This window comes from Cynocephalus volans, chromosome 9 (assembly GCF_027409185.1).
Source record: "Cynocephalus volans isolate mCynVol1 chromosome 9, mCynVol1.pri, whole genome shotgun sequence".
Classification (NCBI taxonomy): domain Eukaryota; kingdom Metazoa; phylum Chordata; class Mammalia; order Dermoptera; family Cynocephalidae; genus Cynocephalus; species Cynocephalus volans.
The window spans coordinates 37278675-37302359 of NC_084468.1; the positions used below are offsets into that span (position 1 = coordinate 37278675).

At 36.3% G+C, this 23685-nt stretch overlaps 1 protein-coding gene across 2 annotated transcripts; it reads left to right on the top strand.

Annotated features, from left to right (window-relative positions):
• The first annotated feature begins 961 nt into the window (after positions 1-961).
• On the top strand, positions 962-22316 carry TMEM33 (transmembrane protein 33). 2 transcript variants are annotated; one of them, XM_063108110.1, is made up of 8 exons: positions 962-1098; positions 1231-1302; positions 4695-4789; positions 5280-5467; positions 9781-9848; positions 10789-10922; positions 15714-15797; positions 20522-22316. In XM_063108110.1, exons 2-8 carry the CDS (start codon positions 1258-1260, stop codon positions 20649-20651), a joined length of 744 nt encoding a protein of 247 aa, XP_062964180.1. In that variant the 5' UTR covers positions 962-1098; positions 1231-1257; the 3' UTR covers positions 20652-22316. The 2 variants fall into 2 exon arrangements, with proteins under 2 accessions (XP_062964180.1, XP_062964179.1); XM_063108109.1 differs by having other exon boundaries at positions 962-1302.
• Positions 22317-23685: the final 1369 nt, after the last annotated feature.

The window sequence follows — 23685 nt, forward strand, 5'->3', positions numbered from 1 at the left end:
TCTGAGGGCTTTAAAAGAAGAGCACACAAGAGGCTAGTCTCTCTCTGCTTCACCATTTTCTGCTATGTGAGACTCCTGGGTCACTGTCACCACCACCAAGGCCCTCACCAATGTGTTTCCTGGACTTTGGACTTCCCAACCTCTGAAATTGTAAGAAAAAAATTTCATTTTCTTACAAAATACCAAGTTCCAGGTATTTTGTTATAAGCAACAGAAATGGATTAATATAGCTTCTCTAGCCCAAATTTTTCACATACACTCCTCCCCCCTTACACACATACTTCATTCTGGTTATACTAAACTAGTCCTCTGACTGTCCTGTTATTTTGTGCACTTTCTGTTCCTCACTTTGGAATCCCCTTCCCCTTTCAGTCAACTTTTTGTCCTTCAAGATTTACAGTCAGAATTATCTTTCCCAAGAAACCTCCCCAGACCCCTTCTGATTTAGGTACCCTCCTCTGTATTCCCTGTGATTAACTCTGCCCCTGCCCATGTTACACAAGCACTATGCTGTGATTTTGGTTTACTTGTCTGTCTCTCCTGCAGTCTGTGTCATATTCATTTTTTCATCCTCCATGCCAAGCATGGAGCCTGTCACATAGCAGGTCTCATAACTGCATGTTGAAAGATTAATTTTAGAAGTAGAACCACAGGGCTTAGTGAGCCCCTGGAGGGAGACATCAAAGAAGATGTTGCTGAGGCCTTATATTAGGGAGTAGAGATTTCGTGGTTTGGACATGGGCAGGGGGGAATCATCTGTGAGCTGGAGATGAGGCAAAAGCTGGTCTGCCACTCTCACTTTTCAGCTCACTGAGCCAATTGGCTTGTAAACCAGGTAGAGTCGAAACGAGGAGGAAAACTACACTTCCCGTCATGCCTCAGGGCACCGCTCCTATTTCCCGTCCCTTCATCACCTCCTCTTCCCCACGGAAATGAAGGAGCACTTCCGGGTTCGGCAATAACCTGGACCCGGCAGCGTCAGGCTGGCCCAGTAGGTCTTCTCTCCGAAGCTCCTCCTTCGCTCCGGTTTTTCCGGGAATCCGGCTTTGATCTAGGCAGTGTGGGACAGGTTTTCCCAGCTGCTGCGGGTGCCCTCCGGTCAGTCTGCCGCACCGGAGCAGGCGAGGTCCTTTCCCTGTGGAGGCTCAGAGTTCCGGTAGGGCGCAGCGGGCCGACGTGGTGCTTTGGCGCTGACCTTTTGCCCCTTCTTTCTTCTTTTCGCGATTCCAGCGTCCCAGAAGCGTGTGCGAGTCCCCCATGGCGGATACGACCTCAAACGGCCCCCAAGGGGCGGGCGCTGTGGTAAGTGAGTGGGAAGGATCATCTGGCTTGATTAGCAAGAGTTAGGAAGGAGCAGGAAGTGTTGCGAGCGGGTCCCGAGGCGTTCCAGAAGCTCGATGCTTGCAGGACTGGGATTAGGGTTGGGGTGGGGGTGGAGAGGAGAGTCGTGAGCGAAGATGTAGAAGGAGCTACAAGTTTGTTTCCAAAGCTACAGCCGACCGGCCTGGATGCTGCGGAAATTGGGTCTTCTTCCCTCTACCCACACCTCGGTCTCCGAATGTCCTAGGCCCCAAGGATGCCACCCGAGGTTGCGTCGCGACACACACTCATGACGCACACGCGTGCTGGTAGAGAACATTTCTCCCGCATAATGCCATTGTGTAGAAATTACGCAAAGGGAGGAGAGCGGTCTTTTTCTTCACTTTGTCCTTCTTTTTGAAAAGAAATATTATTACGCTTTTGTAAAAAAAAAAAAAAAAGTGTATTTGAAATGCTGATCTGGAACTGACTGGTTGATTGTACCCGAAGCATTATTACTGTCCTCTAGTTTTTTAAACCCTGTGAGTTTGAATTGTGCGAGTCTCTTTTTTAAGCAACATTTTGCAAAATCTCTATATACACACTTTTAAACTTTTTCTTTTGATACCCCATTTGAGAATTAGTCATGATGGTTAGCCAATAAATACTTAAGTATTCTACATGACCACAATGCAGTTATCACATTTGGAAAACTTAACATTGATATATCTTATTACGTAACATACAAGCCATGCTCAAATTTCCTTAATTGTTCTTTAAAGCTGTTTTCTCTTCTTCCAGGATCCAATCAGAAAGCATTCACTGCATTTATTGGTCATATCTCTTAATCTAGAAGAGTTCCCCTGCACTCTTCCCTTTTTTGTCTTTCCAGACACTGATAGTTTTCAAGAGTCCAGACCTGTTGTTTTGCAGAATGCTCCTCAAATTGGAGTCTGATTTTTTCCCCCTCATGAATAGATTCAGGTTAAACATCTTGTGAGGAATAACGCATAAGTGATACTGTGGCCTTCTCATTTGTGCATTTCTTACACATATACAGTAAATCAGTAAAACTTATAGAGGATACTTCAAAAAGTTTGTGGAAAAATAGAAGATAATATGAACTTTTCCATGAAATTTTTGAAAACCTCGTGTGTGTGTGTGTATGTGTGTGTGTGTGTAAGTGTAAGTATTTTTTGTTGATTTATCCCATCATCGGATAATTTAGGTCTGATTATTTGGTTAAGGTGGTGCCGACCAGAGTCTCCATTGCCAGGATACCTTTTTTTCCCCCTTTGTAATTAAAAGATGTTTTTTGGCATGGTACTTTGAAACTGTGTGAATGTCTTGCTCCTCAACAGTTTTTTTTTTTTTAATCCAAAGATCCTTTGTTGTTTTTTGCCTGAACTACTTATTAGGATGATGGTTGGGCAGTTCAGTCTTAAAAATGTAAACCAATACACTGTTTTTAACTTTTTAAATTGTGTAATAAGCTATACATAAATTGTACAAAATGAAATGCATAGCTCAATGCTGTGTTGCAAAATAAACACTCTAAGCAAAAAGATTTTAAAGAGAATGTTCTAAAATTAAACTGCTACTAATCTACTGCTAATCACTTAAATTTAGAGAAGTCACAGTATGCTAGGTCTGGATAAACAGGAGTCATATTTCATATTTCTGAAATTATCTGCATGTGGTTAAAAAGACATGCAGTAAAATATCTTTGAATTTTAAAATGTACTTGCATTTTTTTCCAAAAATTTTTAATATCTTTTTTTCAATAGATAGTAAGTTACATTGCTTAGAGGAGTTTTTTTTTCAGACTTAGATAGACCTGTTAGTGAGTTTTGAAGTCAGTTTGGTGGAAACACCAACTACTTTTCAAAAATCAAATAGAAATGTCAAAATTCATCACACACAATAAGGGTAAATATCGTCTGTGAAGCTTCTGTTTACTTTATATGCCCACATATGTTTGTATTGAATCTTGGTGTTAAAATTATTTATTTAGATCCTAGTCAAAAAATGTAAAAGCCACTTTCGAATTGGAATATAAGATACATTTTTTAAATTTTATTTATTTATTTATATATTTTTTAAAAGGTGTCTGACGGGCCGACCCCGTGGCGCACTCGGGAGAGTGCGGCGCTGGGACTGCTGCAGCGCTTCCGCCGCGGGTTCGGATCCCATATAGGGATGGCCGGTGCGCTCGGTGCGGCCAGTCACAAAAAATAAATAAATTAAATAAATAAATAAATAAATAAAAGGTGAATGAATGAGAAGGGGATTTTAACCCTTGACTTGGTGTTGTCAGCACCACGCTCTCCCGAGTGAGCTGACTAGCCATGCCTATATAGGGATCCGAACCCATGGCCTTGGTGTTATCAGCACCACACTCTCCCAAGTGAGCCACAGACCGGCCCTAGAATATAAGATACATTTTAATGAAAAAACAGATCTTAAGTTATTGCTTTAGTGGTAATGAATGTACATTTTGGGGGGAAAAGCAGCAAAGGGAAAGATAGAATGAGAAAAAAAAAGAGAAGAAATTGGTATATGGAAGTTTAATCTATGGCCACTGAAACTAAGGTAAGACTTGTGAGGGAGCCTGGAGGAGATGAAGAGAGGCAAGTGCCATTTAACCTGACGGCCATATTTTGAGCACCTGCAGTATATCAGGCCCTTGTATACTTAGGCAAATCATGGGCTGAGTTCAGTACCATGATTTTACGTTTCTCCTTTAAAAGGTTTATTTAATCCATACAGGCTTTGTGTGATGCCTTCTCATTCAGCTCTGAGATCTATCTGTTCAGATTTGAGATTTTTCTAAGACTAGGCATTATGGTTCTCTTGAGAGCAATTAGTTCTTATTTAACGCTCTTTAAAAATAGATGAAGCCGGGCCGGCCCTGTGGCTCACTCGGGAGAGTGCGGCGCTGGTAGCGCTGAGGCCGCGGGTTCGGATCCTATATAGGGATGGCCGGTGCGCTTACTGGCTGAGTGTGATGCGGCCCACACCGTGCAGAGAGTTGTGATCCCCTTACCGTTAAAAAAAAAAAAAAAAAAAGATGAAGCCAGTATTACAGGTGTTGAAGAGACACAGGAAATAGTAGTTAAATTCTGTTCAGATTATTTTTCCTAATTAATCTTTTTATCTTTAAATGTCAACTGGTATTTTTCTATTTATTTCTATTTAAGTATTTCCTGTGCTTTCCACATCAAAACTATAAGCTGGTTATACTTGTCATTAAGCATACAGGTGAAATAGTCAGTTGCCTTCGTTTTCACTTAATGATTAAAAAACAAATATTACAAAGTTAAAGCATTTTGAATGGGGATAAAACAATAGTATGCAGCTTTAATTTACTAAAATATTTTTCTTTTTAAATTTAGCAATTCATGATGACAAATAAACTGGACACAGCAATGTGGCTTTCTCGCTTATTCACAGTTTACTGCTCTGCTTTGTTTGTTCTGCCTCTTCTTGGGTATGTATTATACATATTTATGGTTTGATATTCAATTGTTCAGTCAGTTTTAATGGAATACCTTTTTAAGTCTAAGACTTGTTAAACTGTAAAGGGTTTAGGGACAAATAAAATACAGGTCCCGTACATAAGGCGCTAATAACCTGGTAATGTTATCAACTGGAGCGATATTTTATATCTTGTGCCTTGTGAAACTAGCATCAAGTTGAAAATCCAAGGAAACATGGGTGTTTGGGGATGAGATGAGTTCGTGGTTTTTTTTCCATTTTTGACTTCTTTTTTAACTTGATGGGAAGAATCACTGCTTTATAAATTTTGGTTGGGTATATATGAACCAATGCTTCTAAGAAGGTAGAATAGATTCAAGTAATATTTTCTTTTGACAATTAAGTGATTTAGGTGTTGTGTAATTATGATGCAATTCACAAAGGAGGAAGAGACATGATAGTTGTTTATGTCTCATGATAACCTTTCCCCTGGTAATTTGCAGGTTGCACGAAGCAGCAAGCTTTTACCAACGTGCTTTGCTGGCCAATGCTCTTACCAGTGCTCTAAGGCTGCATCAAAGATTGCCGCATTTCCAGTTAAGCAGAGCATTCCTGGCCCAGGCTTTGTTAGAAGACAGCTGCCACTACCTGTTGTATTCACTTATCTTTGTCAATTCCTACCCTGTTACAAGTATCCTTTTCTACCTGTTTGACGATGAAATTGCCAACTAAGCGCGTAGGAGATTCCTTCTGATTATTTCAGCAATGAGGACATTCCATGAAACCTGAGTTTGTTTGTATTTTGGCACTTCATTTAAATGGAGATATGTTTGGTTTAAGAATTTCTGACTCTAAAATTGTGAAGTCAGGGCTGTCTGGTTAGCTCAGTTGGTTAGAGTGTGGTGCTGATAAAACCAGGGTCCAGGGTTTGATCCCTGTACTAGTGAGCTGCAAAAATAAAACAAAACAAAAAATAATTAAAGAAGTTAAAAAATAAATAAAATGTGAAATCTGAACTTTAAAGAGCTGATTTGGGAATTTTAAACTTTGTTTCTTTGTTCTTGTCTCTTATAAGCCTCTCTATTAACAGTGGATATTTTAAAGTTCAGATTCAAAGCAGAAGCTTATCAGGACTTATTTTAATATTTAAAAATTTCTTTCATTTAATTCACTTTTTGGGGAAGGTGTCCAGATGTCTGTCTTTAAAAAGAGAAATCCTGGGGCTGACTGGTTAGTTCAGCTGGTTAGACCATGGTGCTAATAACAGGGTTCAGGGTTCTGTCTCTGTACTGGCCAGTCACCCCCCCAAAAAAGAGAGATCCTCAGCTCTTTCCCAATTAGCTAGAAACAAATGGAAGTTAATCAAGAAATAACTTGTTTAAGCAGGGAATGGGATAATTGATAAAAGGAAATTAATATTTGCTGTGGATAGAGTAGAAAATAAGGGCACATGGATAATCCCTAAAGCTAATAAGAATTAGATTTGGAATTTGTATGTTTTTACATTTCATAAGTGTTGTGAGATAATGGGTATTACTTCAAAAAGGAGGGAGAGAGATGGGGGAGAAGTTCTACAGTCCAGTATGTTTTGACAGCACTGGGTTAAACATTTTTAAATAGGGTTCTTTACTAGAGGACCTTTGATACACTCGAGTGCTTTGTGAGACCAAAAGAGTTAGAGACTAAAGGAGTTCAGTGAATTTTAAACTTAATGTTTTGTTTTTTCCTGTAGATCATCACTCAGTAAATTATTTTGTGCTTTGAGAAGTGCTGCTCTAAGAGTTTTGAATATTTATGATGGAACTAGACATAATAGAAAATGCAATAAAATATTTCTCTAAAGACTAAATATTATCTATTAAAAATATCTATTATATATCTGTTATCTATTAAGATAATATCTGTGTGCGTGAAGTTTTAATTGTTAAACAGATTTTTGTAAGTCTAAAGGAAGAGAACAGGAGGAAACTGAAATTTCTTGAGTACCTGTTTTGCCAGTGTATAGGAACTTCATATGTTTAATCCTTGCAGCGCTCTGTAAAAATTATTTTGTCATATTATTTGATAAGGATACTGAGGCTCAGTATTTTTACCAACAATATGACACTCAGTTGCTAATAAGTAGTAATGTGGACAAGGTCTTTCTGATGTGAAGGCCCTGCCTAATCTATAGTTAATGGGTGAGTAACAGCTAAGTGTAGATTTACAGTATTTCTGTCTATGCCGGGGTAAAGCCGATAACTCCACTTCTATGTATAGTATGTGGAGATTCTGTTTAAATTCCTTGTTTTACCAAGATAACATAAGTAGTTCGGAACATTCAGATAAAGTTTTTCATGTTTCAGTGCATGGGTCTGTAATGCCCCATCTTATTTTGTGTTTGTTCATTTTTAGGTAAAATTCACTAAATTATTGTAGTACTACAACAATTACATTTGTTTGGCATATCATTAGATTGAGCAGCTTTTGTTAGTCACCTTCATTGAGGTGCTTTGTAATCACAAATATTAAAATGCTTGCCTTTCTGAGGTATAATGGGGACATTAGAGTTCTTTGGTTATGCTTTCTGATAGCTTAAAATTTCTTTGGAAAGAGAAATAGAAAGAAAGAAAATGTGTTTTTTAGATAATTAGTATAGAGTAAACTGAATACATCAATACTGAACTTTGAGACAGTACCTGGCACAAGTTAGGGCTCAGTAAGTTTTGTTGAGTGAATCCTGAGGTCATGCCAGATGAGACTCATGACCAGTGAAAACACCTCTCTACCTTTTCTGTGCAATTGATTATTTGCTAGCCCTTTTTTTCATGGCAGTGTTGAAGACTGAGGATTTCATATTCCTTAAATTTTTACATGGGGAAAGCAGTGAGCAGTGGGAATAAAACTAATAATTGGCAAGAAATATTAATCTGATTCCTAGGATAGTTGGGTGTTGTAATAAATAAAGGTGGACCTAAAGTGATATTACAAACATAGGTTCTGATCCTTGTTCTTACAAGGGTGGTATATTGTCCTTGTTCTATCAGTGACAAGTACTTAGGGTTTGTTTATTTTGGGGGGGGTACTTTATTTTATTTATTTATTTATTTTTATTTTAGCTTATCAATGTACAATGTAGTAGATATTTGTGTCCCTTTACCAATTCCTCCTCCTCCCCCCTTACCCCTCCCATCAACATAATTTCTGTTCACTTGTCTTAACAGTACTTGAATTATAGACTTTTCACCTCTTTTCTAAGTAGTTTAAAAGTGTCATTGAAGGGCTGGCCTGTGGCTCACTTGGGAGAATGCGGTGCTGATAACACCAAGGCCACAAGTTTGGATCCCTATATAGGGATGGCCAGTTAGCTCACTTGGGAGAGTGTGGTGCTGACAGCACCAAGTCAAGGGGTTAAGATCCCTTTACCAGTTGTCTTTAAAAAAAAAAAAAAGTGTCGTTGAAAGCTAAGATTATAAGTCTCTTATCAAGGGTTTGTGAACTATAGAATGTAAGAGATAAAAGACTCATTAGAAATCTCTAGCGCTGATCTCTACATATTCATTTGACAGAGGATAAAACTTGGCCTAGGAAAATGAGGTTAGTGACAGAGACAGAAGTTGAACTGAGGTGTCTTGACTCCAGTTCAGGGTTCTGTTTTCAGTATCCAACGTTTCCTATTTTTTGAAATCAGACTTTGAGTCTGCATGTGTGTCAAAGTTTAAATTATTTATGCAGCAACAGAGTTTTACAGTGAACTCAGAAAGGAGAGGGTTGTACTTTTCATCAGTTTTAAGGGTTTCTGACTCATTAAAAAGTTTAAAACTATTTGTCTTTACTGAGGAAGTTGGCATTTTACTTAATTCTTGTGAGTAGTGGGAAAGAATTGGTCAGGATATCTGGAGAACTATTACATTATTAGAGAATTAAGGTTCTTCTAATACTTTGGTATAGGTCAGTGTCTTGATCACCAGTTGGAAATTAGGAGCCTTTGGGTCCTAAATGAGTTATGTTTATAATGAATTTGATACTTATATTGTGTTATAGCAGTTACTGTCTTCTGTCATATCAAGCCTTCAGCATAAAGCCAAGCAGTTGGGCTCTCAAATATAAGGATTCTCTGCTTATGTCTGTAATTAAACTGATGAGACTTTCACTTTTGACTATAGCAAACCCTTGAATGACATGGGTTTGACCTGCATGGGTCTACTTATATGGATTTTTTTCAATAAGTATATTGGAAAATTTTGGGTTATGTATGACATACCTAACCAAATAGCCTACCTAACAGTAGCCTATTAGTAGCTAAGTACTTAACTACTACTTAAGTAATGAGGCCCCCTTCCCACCCCTGGCCTGTGGGGCTCAGGGTGCAGTCAAGACAGGAGAAACTGGGTGGGGGCAGGGGGTGCCCCTAACCACCTGTTAGTTAAGGGTAAACTGTGTATACAAAGCCAAATATACACTGTCTTTTTTATTTTGACAAAGAGAACATAATTGTAACAGTTGGATAGGTACAGTATCTCAAAATAATAGGATCTTTGTAGGAAAGAAATAATAAGAGATCTTTAGTTGAGGAGAATTGGAGAACTACTCTTTAAACCATTACCTCAGGGTCTCTCAGTGGTTGAGATATGTGAAAGCACTATAAAAAAACTACCTCTGTGTTTGAAGGCTAAGTTAGAGTGGCCAGGGTGGTCAATGTGGGGTTAAGAGCTGTATTTAACACTTTCAGGTGGCCTGTATTTCAGTTTAATTTAGTAAATGTTTATGATGATAAATAGAAATAAATTTTTAAAACTTTTAAAAATCATTTTCATTAAAAAACTGAATTTTTAAAAATGAAATAGTTTATTTTCATCTCTACCAATAACAAAACTTGATTTGGTTTACTCTGTATCAGTAAAACAAAAGCCATTCCACTGAACTCATTTTAACAGATGTCTTTTCAGTATATTTGGATATAATACGTAGGCTGTTTTGCAGAGTACTTGATTTTTAAATGTTTTCCTTAATTGTTTTCTTCAGTGAGTATTTTCCCAGTCTTATTATTTTCTTTGCTTCATGCTGCCACATATACGAAAAAGGTCCTTGATGTAAGTAAAACTGTGCTATTCTTTCACCCGTGGATTATGGAAAGTCGACATGAATTTGAGTTCTAAGACATTTTGGCATTTGTCACAAAAAGTTCTCTATTCCTTACAAACTTATTATAAATTATTTAGCGATTTGAAAGTTTTAAATTTAGAAGTTTTTGTTATTGAAGTTTAACAAACTAGTACATTTTGGCAGATAAAGGATTGCACTTAAAATTACCCCCCAGATCCCAGAGGAATTTTTTAAGTTTGAAATAGATCTTACTTTTTAAAAAAAATTAAATTTGATGAGTTGTTAGAGATGTCTTGTTCTGTCAAAGTTTAATTCTAACATACCAGATAAGTAGAGTGTACTGAGTCTCTTTTATGCTAATGCTCAGAACTGCTACTTTCCTGAAGTTTTTTTCTTACTTCTGGGTTGGAACGTTAAGCCTGACTTAAATGTGCTAGGCAGATTTACTGCTCATTCACTGACATTTGAATTAAAATATCCAGATTTATGCCTTGTGTTGACCTTTTTCTTTATCCCTATAATTCTGTGGTCACAACAGTAATTAGGCTTTGTAATTGCTACCATTAATTAGCTAAGGATCACAGATATTTTAACTGTATTACTTGGGTAGTCAGATTTTGTTAAGGTTGGAGAGAAATAATCACAATTTTTGGCAAAAATAATGTTTCTTAAGAAAAATAAAACATCTAAGAAGGAAAAGTACTTTTACTAAAGTATTTTTTTCTGTTAAGTCTTCAAATACACAAAATAAAGCAGGAAAATAAACTAATGTTTGTCCTTAAATAGTTGGTAGACTTTTATGCCATCATTTTCAAATAATTGGCTTTGGGTTGTATTGCCTGGTGGATATGCTATCTATCTGAAGAATGTTAATAATTGAGTTATAAAAAATGCTTTATTATTTCTAATTTTTGTTTTCTATTTTAGGCGAAGGGTTCAAATAGTTTACCTCTGCTCAGATCTGTCTTGGATAAATTAAGTGCTAATCAACAAAATATTCTGAAATTCATTGCTTGTAATGAAATATTCTTGATGCCTGCTACAGTTTTTATGCTTTTTAGGTAAGACTAAAAATACATTTGTTTTGGAAGACTGATGACTTAAATGAACATAACTCAAATTTTATCCTGCTTAAATATGTTGAATAAAAAAAAATCTGTTGTTAAATCTATCTACCTGTAGAGCTAGATGAATCTTAGCAATCACCTAATCTAACCCTTTTCACTTTATAATAGAGAAGCAGACATAGTAAAGCTAAGAATTTGTCTTATACAACATTCCTTGTAATTTATTGTTTAACATTTTGAACAATTTCAAAATTAATTACTGCCTCCGAAAGAATCTTGGGAAGTCTAGTTTAGTCCATTCTGCCATTACTGAGGTGATTTTTCTTATACTAGAGAAAAATCTTAAAATTATTATCACCTCCTTATTTTATTTTGTTTGTATCTTTGTTACAGAAGTAATGCATGAATAAAGAAAGCCGTCCTAAAAAAAATTAGAACATTGCAATAGTGTTGACCTCTCCATTGGTATTCTTGCATTTAAGTTTTAAAACAGTGTACATTTCTACCTGGATGATTGCTTTTTCAATTTTTCTTTTTTTTTTATGGATATAAAAAGATACATTTAATAGTTATGGATATTAAGTTATGAAGTTTATAATAAGTAGCATAAGTTATAAAGTGTAATAACAAAGTGAATATATGTGAACCTACCACCCAACTTAAAAGAGTAGAACATTATTAATCTTGTTGAAACTACTTGTGTGTCTCCTCTCCAATCACTTCTCTCTTCATTCTCCAGAACTTTATGTTTATAGTTCCCTTGATTTGGCTCTACTTTTATTTATTTATTTATTTATTTATTAAATTTATTTTATTTATTGAATCAAAATCGATAATGCATATTTTTGGGGTTGAACATTGAGATATGTTGATTAAATCAATATTACTAGCATATACATTGTTACAAATCGTAGTTATTCTTTAGGCCCCTTGTCCAATCCCTCTCCTTCCCCATTCCCTCCCCCTCCATCCTCTAATTGCCCTACATTTCTTCTCTCCTTCTGAAAGAATAATGGTTACTCTGTTAATTTGTTGCCTAGATGATCTGTCCAATGCTGAGAGATATGATCAGGTCCCCCAATATTATCATAGAGCAGATGCTTCTTCTGTCACTCTGAAATGGGTTTTGTGGAAAGAAACATCCTCTTCTTTTCTTTATCTCTGCTTGTGACTCTTCTTGTGTCAATGCACTCCAGTGGTTGGCGGACCATCTGCATGGTGGTTGTGGCGTTCTAGCCGCTTTTGCATCAGCCATGTTTATTGTGGTGGCTGTGGTGGGCCACCCACGTGGAGATGCTGTTTTTGGTTTGCTTCTTGGCACTGGTGGTATGCTTGATTGTGGGGTGTGTTTGGTCCCCTTCTCCATGTCCAGGTCCCTGGACGAGCCCCAAAGCACTGGCGCCATGTGCCTGGTTGTGGGAGGAGGGTCTGGTCCCCTTCTCCATGCCTCGGGTACCCAGGTGGGCCCTGAAGTGCTGGCCTTCTGTGCCTGTTGTGGGAGGAGGGTCCAGTCCCTGGCTCCATACTTCAGGTCACTGGGCAGAACCTGAGGCAATGGCTTGGTGTACCTGGTTGTGGGAGACAGGACCAGTCCCCTTCTGCATACCTCTGGGCCATTCGGGCCCCGAGGTGCTGACACAGTGTCCATGGTTGTGGGAGAGAGGTCCAGTCCCCTTATCGTTGCCTCGGCTCCCCAGGCAGGCCCCAAGGTGCTGGCATGTTGTGCCTGGTGTGGGAGGGTGGTCTGGTCCCCAACTCCATACCCCAGGTCCCTGGGTGAGCCCCAAGGTGCTGGCTCAGTGTGCCTGGTTGTCGGAGAGATGTCCGGTCCCCTTCTCCCTGCCTCGGGTCCCTGGGCAGGCCCCAAGTTGCTGGTGGTATGCCTGGGCCAGAACAAATTTTTTGTCCTTTGCTTCTAACACGGGGGAACTTCCTGTGGGAACCAGTACTTGAGCTGTGTGGTTGTTTAAATTGCTACTTTGCTGCTGTTTCCCTAGGGAAGGCTTTTTGTGCAGCTCAGGGTTTAATGGTCTTATAGGTATTTCTGGCTCTCCAGAGACCCAGTGGATCTGTGTTCTGTGGAATCTCTGATCTGGGCCTGAGTTTTTTCATCAAACTTCACCCCATGCAATTCTGCATTCCCGACCAGTCTCCTCCAAGTGGTCCTGTGCTGATTGGGGGGCAGATCAGCTGTCCTTGCCGTGTCCAGTGATCCCCTGGTGGCCCCGTCTTCCCCACCGCCCATGCTCCAAACACTTCCCATGGGACGGGCCCTGCGCTGGTCGCTTGCAATGACTCACCGGCCTATTAACGGCTCCCTTTTTTCAGTTGTTCTGGTTCCTTGCTCCTGTGTGGGTCCATGGGAACGCTATTAATGGTCTTGCTGTCCTGGGGACCGCCAAGGCCCTCTTCTCTCCTGCTGCCTCCAAGTAACTCCATCTGAAGGGCACAGCTGCAGCTTCTGCTGGCTTCTGCTCCATGTGCTCATCAGCTCGAGCCTTAAAGCAGCTGCGGCCCAAAATGCTCAGAGCAGCTTTTTCTTTCTCTCATCGTAGTTTCTCCCGCCTTCATGAACTCCGTAAGTCTCTCCTCCTCTTCCCCTGAGCTCCAGCTGCCCGGGCCTGGCTGATGTTACATTTTTACAGTTGTAAATTTGGTTGATTTGTGGAAGAGAGTGACGCTGGAAACCGTCTATTCTGCCATCTTGATTGGATCAGAAACTGTTACTTCTTAGGAACCAGCTCCTGAGGTTAAGTTTTTGAGGTTGGGAAGTCCAAAGTCCATCTGATGGTGGCAACAGTGATGACCCAGGGGTCTCACATTGCAAGATGATGGAAGCAGAAAGAGCAAGCTTTCAATTTTTAGTTTTATAAGTAATAGGACATTACAGATAAAACTAAAATATTACTTGACTGTGAATCCTAGTTGTAGTTCTGCTTTCTCCTTCCCAGAGGTAAGGAATTTGATATGTGTACATGTGTGTATTCCTTTAAAAACATTTAGAAAATATATATTATTATATTATGGGTGTGGGGTTTAGTTTGGTTATTTGTTTAGTTTTTATTTTGCATCAAAGTTATCATAATTATCTGCACCTTGTTTTTTCCCACTCATACAATGTTTTTGTGACCTATTTGTGTTAGCATATACAGTCTGGTTTGTTTCATTTAATGGCTTTAGTGTTTTATCCTATCAGTGTGGTACATTTTATTACCCATTCCCCTGATGATGGACATTTGTTTCCAAATTTTTACTTTTTCAAATATTGATACAGTAAAAATCGTTTTACCTGATTATACTTATGTGCCAGTATTTTCTTTAACATAGATACCAGCTCAGCATAAGCTTGATAGCTTGTGTGTTTAATAGACCACGCCAAATTGTCCTTTAAAATGCCTATTACCTGTTTTCCATAGTCTTGTTAATTTGTAACAAGCTATTATTATGATTATAAAATTATATTTTATAATTTTTAATATTCATTGCCTGATTAACCAATGATTACTGACAATAATTACTCCTTCCTTTGGCAGTCTCTTTTCAAACTGAGAACAGAGTTATATAGGTTTCCATATAAGTGCATTTTTTCCATCCTTTTAAGTATTGCTTTTCTCTGTGGACTACAGGATTGCCACATGTTGCTTAAGTTGTGGGGTCCCCAATCAGATAATATAATCTAAATAAAGTTCTGAAATAATACAATGGAAAGATTTCTTACTGGGTTTTATAGACCTGGATTCTAGTTGATTTGATCATTAACTTAGCCTTTTTAACCTTGATTTTCCTCATTTAAAAACTAAAAAAATTGAAATAGGTACATGCCTAAAATCCTTTCACCTGTTACATTCCATGAATGCTAAATATAGGATTTGATAAGCTGTACTCATAAATTAGTCAACTCTAAAACTTTTACCCTAAAGTTTAGTAAAAGGCTTCTTATCCTAGAAGTTGAGGTTACATAAAAGAAAAGGGTAATGTAATCTGGGGCAACGGAAAAAGGGACAAGATCAAAATTCTAGTATTTTCCTCATGATTTTATAGGTCTTACTTTTCATCTCTCCCTTTTATGATCCTGTTCAGATACTTAAACACTTTAATTAGTGAAAGGAACTTTTTGTCGTTTTACTTTCTCACTCATTTTGTTTCTTGGGTCACCTAATCCATTTCTTAGGTCACACCAGATTCTATTATTTGTTTCATGTAACTGAATGAAAGTTAAAATGGTAGATACCAAAACTAGATTTTTACATGGATATAATTGATAGCCACATTCCAAAATTTCCAGATACTGTTTAATAAGCTAAATCATTTATTATGTTCCTCTTAAATCAGATTATGTTGTAATTATGCATTTAAATCAAGAACAATAATTAGTATAGGCTGTGTAGATTTACTAGTGAGCCAGTGTAATTTTATTTGGGTTTGTTTATATAAAATAAACCATTTTTTATTTAAATATTTATGAACTTTAAAAGTTTGATTTTATGAATTTTGGTAATTATGGAAGCATTTATGTAACATTTTCTGATTTATTTAGTATTTAAAACTTCAAAAGTAATACATACATGAATATGTTTATAAAAATTTAAACAATTACATTTTACTCTTTACTGATCATATTCATTTCCTTTTTAAGAATAACCTGGATTTAGATATGATAGATATTACTATGACTATTTGATGAATGAAGATGCACACGTTCTGTAGTTGAATTGCCTTTAGTTTTGAGAGTATATGTATAAATTGGTAACGTATGTTTGTCACCCTTGTATTTGTTTATTTCAGTGGTCAAGGAAGTTTGCTCCAGCCTTTTATATATTATAGATTTCTTACTCTTCGATATTCCTCACGAAGAAATCCATATTGTCGGTAAGCTGATGACTAATTTAAATGTTTTCTTAGTTAAGATTGTTGTGAAAATGTAGTATTTGTAACTCTTAAGAGTTATTTAGCTAATATGTTAGAATTTAGAAGCAAGCAGTGTTCTTATAAATTTAAGTTCTAGGCCTTAGGACTGATTGGGATTGATGAGGAAGTGGTTGTATTTCTTTTCAGAAACTGAGACTGGAGTTACCTTGACCACCACTAAAATACTGCTAAAACTTAGGGAATTTAAAAATGTGTAAGACACAAGTCCCATTCTCAAGGAACTTTCCTAAGTATATAAACAAACACACATGTCAGATAAAGAAAGAAACAATAGTTCAGGATACAGTATTCACAAGTCAATATATAATGAATTGCCATATGTTTGCCTTATTGTAGTCCACAGATGAGAGAGATCATTGGGCCAGAAGATAGATAGATGAGCCTAGGAAGGTTTTATAAAATAGCGATCTAGAATTTGTTCTGGAAGGAGTAAGGTAAAGCCTTTGAATAGACAGTAAGAATAGAGAAAATCATTTTAGGTAGGGAGACAGTAGGTACATGAGTTCAGAAGCAAGAAGGTACAAGCCCATTTGAGGAACATTGAATAGACCTCTTTGACTATAGTGGAGATTCTGAATGATGAGTTGCTGGAGCTAAGAAAGGTATATTGGAGCCATATCATAAAACTTCTTGAGTTTTAGGGCAAAAAGTATGGAATTTATCTTTTAGATGTATGGGAATGATGGTTTTCACATGATCAGAATATTCTTCTGATAGCCTTGTGCAGAATAGTTTGGAACAGAAAAATGGGGAAGCTGAGAAATATTTTAGGGAATTGCTATAGTTTTCAGGAATGGAGGCTTAAATTAATATATATTGAAATTGTACGTTCTGATCTTAAAAGTTAGAGTAAAACTAAAATACATAGCTGTTTTTAATAGCTTTTAAAATGTTACTCATGTAATAGAATTCAGCGAGAAATCCAGTGAGTGTATTAGAACGATCTCTATTATATTTTCACAAGTACAGTAAAAACTGAATTTGAATGCTGACCCATGTGACTTTAGGCAAGTTATTTAAATTTGAATTTTTCATTGGCAGAGGAGAAAACTTCCTTCTGGGAGTGAAATGAAATAATGTTTTAAAAGTACTTAGACTAGGGCTGACTGGTTAGCTCAGTTGGTTAGAGGGCAGCCTTATAACACCAAGGTCACAGGTTTGGATTCCCATACCAACCAGCTGCCAAAAAAAAAAAAAAAAATACTTTATTAGATTCTTATAAATAGTTTATTTTCCTTATTCTATGCTCAGGGTTTTTTTGTGACCTTTTAGGCAATGTCTTTTTTATAATACTTCCTGAAATAGAGCTTACTTATTTTAGACATAGGTTCTTAATGAGTCCCTGGTAGCAAATAAACCTTCGTTTTTACTTGATTCCATGGGTTTTTGCCTTTTTTCTTTCTGATATGTGTATTCATTTCAGACTTAACCGTCGGGTATTCTGCCCAGACATCCGTTTTTCATCAGCAGATTTTTTTCTGTTCTTTATACTTTTTTCTCAACTCCCATTTTCCCCATATACCCTTAAATCATGTCAGTACAACTAGACATTTAGTTTTCAGTGACGGAAAAGGAAAGGATAGCAGTGAGTGAAGAAAACACAAGTATGTGCTAGTAAACACCTTTAAAGGTCTCATAAGTACTCATTTTAATCAAAACAGTGGAAAGATAATGGAAAATATTTGAAGTTATAAATATCTATAAACAGACTATAAAACTACATTTTCTACATGACACTTTTTTTTTGTTAAGGGGTTTGAGACCATCTATATTGACACTCTGTACCATATTCACCTATCGTGGTATTTACTCTTTTAAGTTGGTGGTAGTCCTTCTTTGTAAATGTCTAGTATAGATTGTCTATAGCTGTACTGTCCAACATAGCAGCTACTGGTTGCATCTAACCATTTAAATTAAAATTTACAAAATTTTAAACTCAGTTTCTGAGTCCCATTAACCATAGTTCTAGTCCTGAAAACCCATGTGTTGCTGGTGGCCACTGTATTGGACAGCACAGATATACAATATTTTCATCATTGCCAAAAGTTCTGTTGTCAGCACAACTCTAAAGGAACTCTGTGACTTGGTCTATGCCACTGATAGAGCCAGGAATCAAAGAACTAGCCATGTGACTTTAGACAAGCCTGTGACCTCATTAGGTCTCATGCCTTCTAGCTTTATTCATTTGCCTGATTCATTCAGAAAATAGGGATTGTGTGTTGACAATGATAAATTTATGTAGAATTAAAATTTCTGCTTTGGAGGGACTTATTCCTGAATAAATTAGACAGCTGTGTAAGTCAATATGATGATGAAGGTGCCATGAATACGTAGACAAACAGAGGGAGACAAATGGGAAGTCACTGAGGAGGTGTGAAAATAAGCCAAATCTTTTAAAGAATGGGTCTGAGTTCTGAGATATGGGTGCTTGAAAGTGCTCAGCATAACAGTAGTTACATGTTACTTGATGTGTTAGTCCGTTTCTGTGGCTTATAATAAAAAGTACCTGAAACTGGGTAATTTATAAAGAAACATTTATTGCTTACAGTTTTGGCTGGGAAATCCAAAGTCCAGGGAGTATATCTGGAAAGGGCCTTGTTCTTGGTGGCTCTAAAGGGATGCAGGATGTCACACGGAGAATATGGCTTGAGCAAGAGAGAGGGAGAAAGAGCTTCTCATGTGCTCTCCTTTTAAAGCCATCAGAGCCATGCCTATGACAAACCTTAAACCATCAGTAGATGAATACACTCACTAGGGCATGGTCTTCACAATGTAATCACCTCTTCAAGGCCCTACCTTTCAATTACCATAATAGGAGTTCCCACCCTCTAACACTGTCAGTGGGAGTTAAGTTTCTAATACTTGGAACTTGGGGGACACAATTCAATCCATAGCAATAGTGAAGTGATAAAGCTCTGCACCCAAAAGGTGTAGATGATAGAAAGGACTAGATCATGAAAGGATTTGAATTTTATTTTGAGGTAGAGAGAACCTTTGAAGTTTGTAACTCAGAGGGGTTGGGAACCTCCATAGTGAGATCTGATTTAGAAATATTCCAGAAGATGGATTGCACCCTCACCAAGAGGAGAAGAAGACCAATCAGGAGACTGTTAGAATAATCCAGAGCCCGAACTAATCCAGTGGTAAGAGGAAAAGGGAACAAATTTGAAAGATACTTAGGAGGTAGGATCTTAGGACTTGGGGAAGAATGAGATGAAGATGACCGCCAGGTTTCTGGCCTGGAAACCTAAGAGAGTTGTGAGTAATGGTGCTGTCACAAAGATAGGAGAAGGGCAGGTTTTCAGATAAATGTTCATCTTTCCAAATTTTATTCCTGTTTTTGTGTGAGAACATATTACTGTTTTAAAAAAGCAGACTTATTGCCTTTTTAAACCACAAAAGTAACAGAGGATACAGAAAGGTAGAACAAGAGTTGTGTCTTTATGCAGGATGAGTCAGCACGTAGGGTGGAAATTGTGAATAGTCAAAATTGCCCTTGATGAGCCTTCAGATCACTTATAGATTACAGTACGTATATGTGATTTTGTGTACTAGCCTGTATGTGTGATGTGTGCAGTGTGTAATAAAGAGTGCTATGTAGGCAACAAGCACAGTTCAAGCAAAGGCAGAGTCCACATACTGTTTCTTTTTGTTTTTTTTTTTTTAAGTTTTTTTTTTTATGTTTTATTTTTTATTTTTTATTTTTTTATTTTTTTATTTTTTTTTTAAATTTTATTTTGTCGATAAGAGTCCACATACTGTTTTGAGTACAAACATGAAACAACTTGATCATAGGAGTCATGGCGGGAGAGGAGGCAGAAAATTGGATTGAGACGAGATCGTTGAGGGTTTTGGATGTCATGTTGAGAAGTGGGGCTTTAGTCTGAAGGCAAAAAAGATACAGTTTGATCAGTGGAAAGATCCAGCTGGGAAGTTATATTTATTGAGCATCTTATATGTTGTCTCCTTTAAACTTTACCACAATTCTGTGTAGTACATGTTCTTATTTTACAGATGAAGAAATGTCTGAGAGATAATATGTTCATTTAAGAAAATGGTGGGATGGCCCATGTTATATAATTTTTCCCACTCTTTTTTATTTTGTTGTTTTATTTTATTTTTTATTAGCATATTCATTGTTACAAATCATACTTACTCTTTATGCCCCTTATTCAATCTCTCCCCTTCTCCTTCCCTCATTCTCCCTCCCCTTCCCCCTTCCTTCCCCCCCTTTCCTCTCTGCTCCCTCCTTTCCCCTTCCCCCCCTTTCCCCTTCCTCCCTTTCCCTTTCACCTCCCCTTCCCCCATCGCTCTCCGCACCTACTCTCTTTTTTTAAAGAAGTTGAATTTCCCTAAATTAAATGTGAAAATGTTGTGACTCTGCGGTAAACATAAAAATATAAATTATTCCCAACCTCAGTGTTCAGAGATAGGAGTTTATTAAATGCCTTTGTTAAATGAATTTTTTCACCCAAAAAAGACACAGAAGTTGATTTTGAGAATTTCATTGTATGTATGTTGTGTGTTCCCTACAATGCATTGTAATTATTTCTTTTACTTTTTCAAATTCTTTAATTGCTTTGGTAAATTCCTTTATCAGCATTTGCTTAGCATTATACTGCTTTTTCCTTGTGTTTCTGAAAGAAAACTATTTTATCTTGCAGGACCTTGTTTAATGAACTGAGGATTGTTGTTGAACACATTATAATGAAACCTGCTTGCCCACTGTTTGTGAGAAGACTTTGTCTCCAGAGCATTGCCTTTATAAGCAGATTGGCACCAACAGTCGCATAGTTTAACATCCAGTTAAGCTATATATGAGTACATAATATAAGCATTTTTAGCAGCTGGTACTTCTGCTAGGGGGTTGTAAATTCCAGGTGTTACACTGACCTCAATCAAACTTACATAATTTATAAAAATGCATCTCAATGGAAAAATAATCATTTTCCTGACATGTTAAATCAAGCCTTTTAAAAAGTTTCTGAGAAAATTTTACTGTGTAGTGTTGCTGATGGTTAAGGAAGCTTGTATTTAGTGATAAAACTACCATAGTTTTTTGATGCTGTTGTACCTATGTCATGAAGTACATTTATTTCTCTTGTAAAAATAGCTCTAAAATTTATTTCAAACTAATTAGTAACCCAAATTTATATATGGCATGAGTTCATTATGGAAATATTAACATGTGAATTCAGTATATTTTGAGACAGTATTTTGCCATTCAGTAATTTTGGTTGATGTTTTAACAGAAGCACTTCCCACTGGGTTTAGTTTCAAATCGTTACTGAATTGATTTTGTACTACTTTGTTAGAACAGATTTATTTTGGGTGTAACATTATAAGAGAAATTCTATATGTACGAATATCTTATGCTTCTAAATATCTTATGGCCTTCTTAAATTTTATTTCTATAAATACTTCTGTGGCTTTGAATATTTTTTTAAAAGGCTCGAGTGTAAGCCTTTTAGCCAATTGGATGAATACTTAGGGTCACTTAACCATTTTACATCAGAAAGCAGTAGTGACGCAGATATCCTTTCAGACCCATCGAGCAACATTTCTCAGATAGAAAATCTTTCTTTTACAGATGTGGACACATAGGTATTATAGTTTGTAGAACTATGTAGTTTAGATTCTTGAACTGCCAATTTTCTCAGTTTCTTAGGCTTGAATTTTCATAGACAGTTGCAGCAGTTTGGATGCCTTTTGAAAGGAATGTAACTGAAGATTGAGCATATGACTACACTGTCTGTTCTGAAATAATGACGATGAGTATCCTGTAGATTACATATTTACCCATCAAATCTGATTTAAAATGTTAAGTTGAAAGGTTTATAGATAAGGTAATTGATTGGGAATGGGGCCAGGGGAGGAGTTGTGGTGGAATAGTGTGCATTTCAATCTTGTAATGCATAGATAAATTTGGGGGAATAGGATGTATTATGCAACTGTGATTTGGGTTGTATAATATGTTAAATCCTGTTCGTTGAGCTCCCATCAACTCCTTTATAAAATTCATACTGATCCTTCTTACTATTGCATGATTGGAAATGTTTGAAACATTGCACAATTTTAGTATAGAATAGTGTGGTGGTTTTTGTAACCAATTTTCTTCTGTCTGCATGTAATTTGGATTTCTCAAATATATTCATTAGTAACTTACCAGTAACATCAGTTTTCTTTCTGTTCAACTTCCTAATCTATAGAAAAAAGATGATATTCTTCGGTAGATTACAAGAAAAGTTCTGCTTGATAGCTTAACTGCAATCTGCTATTTTTGTATTTTTGTAATATTTATCTGCTAAGCTGGAGAAGCAGCCTCATAATATTCAGTTAATTTGTGTGTGTGTGTGTGTTGTGTGTGTGGGGTTAGCCTCATTATCACTATATATGTAATCTGATGGTTTTAAAAACTAAACTTTCTAGAGCAATAAAGTGACTATAATGTTAAGTAAACATTGATTTCTAATGATGTTTTTAAAAATTAAGTCTTGAATTTTATCAAGAAATTTTGGCAGCTTGAAGGCATATTTATTTTGAGGTTGTTAGGTTTTTCCCTACAATTTTATAAAATCTTGATATAATTTTAGGTTTATAGAAGAGTTTCAGAAATAATACAGAGTTCATGTATACCCTTTACTGAGCTTGCTCTTATATAACTGTGGAACATTTATCCAAAGTAAGAAATTAATCCTGGAACAATACTGTTAACTAAAGTACAGAATTTATTTGAGATTCACCAGTTTTTCCATTTTTACTTTCTTTTTGTGTGCTCTGTTTTTACCATGATTATATTTTACTTTTAAAGATCTGTAAGTATCTCTGTTTTGAGTTTTCCCTCCTTATTTTGAGAATTACTAGTGGTCAGAAGAATTTCCCTAAAGGAAATAATTCGTGTTGGTTTTAACAAAAAGAATTTTAACATTAAAACTACTACAATTTAAAACACTCTGCTTTAAATTGAGCAGGATTATATTTCTGATATACTTACGTTTGACTGAATGGAAATGTAGATTTGTTCCTTAAAGGAAGGTTTAAACTCATAAAAAGGTAAATTTTACATTTGAGCAATACTAGATGTTTAGTTTACATGAACTTGCACTTAGAAATTCTGCAATATGAAGATCTACAACCTGCTGGTTTGGCATCTGAAATTATAGTGTTACATGTACATTTATCAGATTAAAATTAAAGAAATACAATAGCAGTATATAGAATGAATGCAGCAAGAGAAATGAACTCTTACTGCATAGCTGAACTTACTTTTACTTACAGGTTTAAAAGAAGTTTCTTTAACAACCAGAATATCTAATGCTACAGGAAGTAGTGTATTGCCATTGTTCTTCTAGCACTGTTAAATATTAAACCCTCTTGGACAAGTGGAAGCCTCATACAAAACCTAATTTATTTTAGCAAGGATTCTATATTCCTTTTGTGTACCTGATTTCTTATTAATGTAAACTATTTAACATCAGTTCATAGGGAAATTTCTTAAATACAATTTGTATTTATGTTTCCTTGGAATAAAATTCACCAAAGTAGGTACTCCTGGAAGAAAACAAGAAGAAAGCAAGCTAACTTTTTTAAAAAAAATTAAATTTGGATATTTAAGAATATACCTTACAGAGATTAATGACTTTTGTTATATAGAAATTTCAAAGCTATCAGTATTTCCTTTCTTCCTAAAGATCAGGATCAAAAAATTTTAGGACGTGATTATCCTGGAAAGGAAAATGAGCATATATGTAATAAGACAAGCAAAACTGAGAGATAGAGTTTTTTTAAAAGTTTCAGATCAGAATGAATGAAAATATTTTTGAGGGAT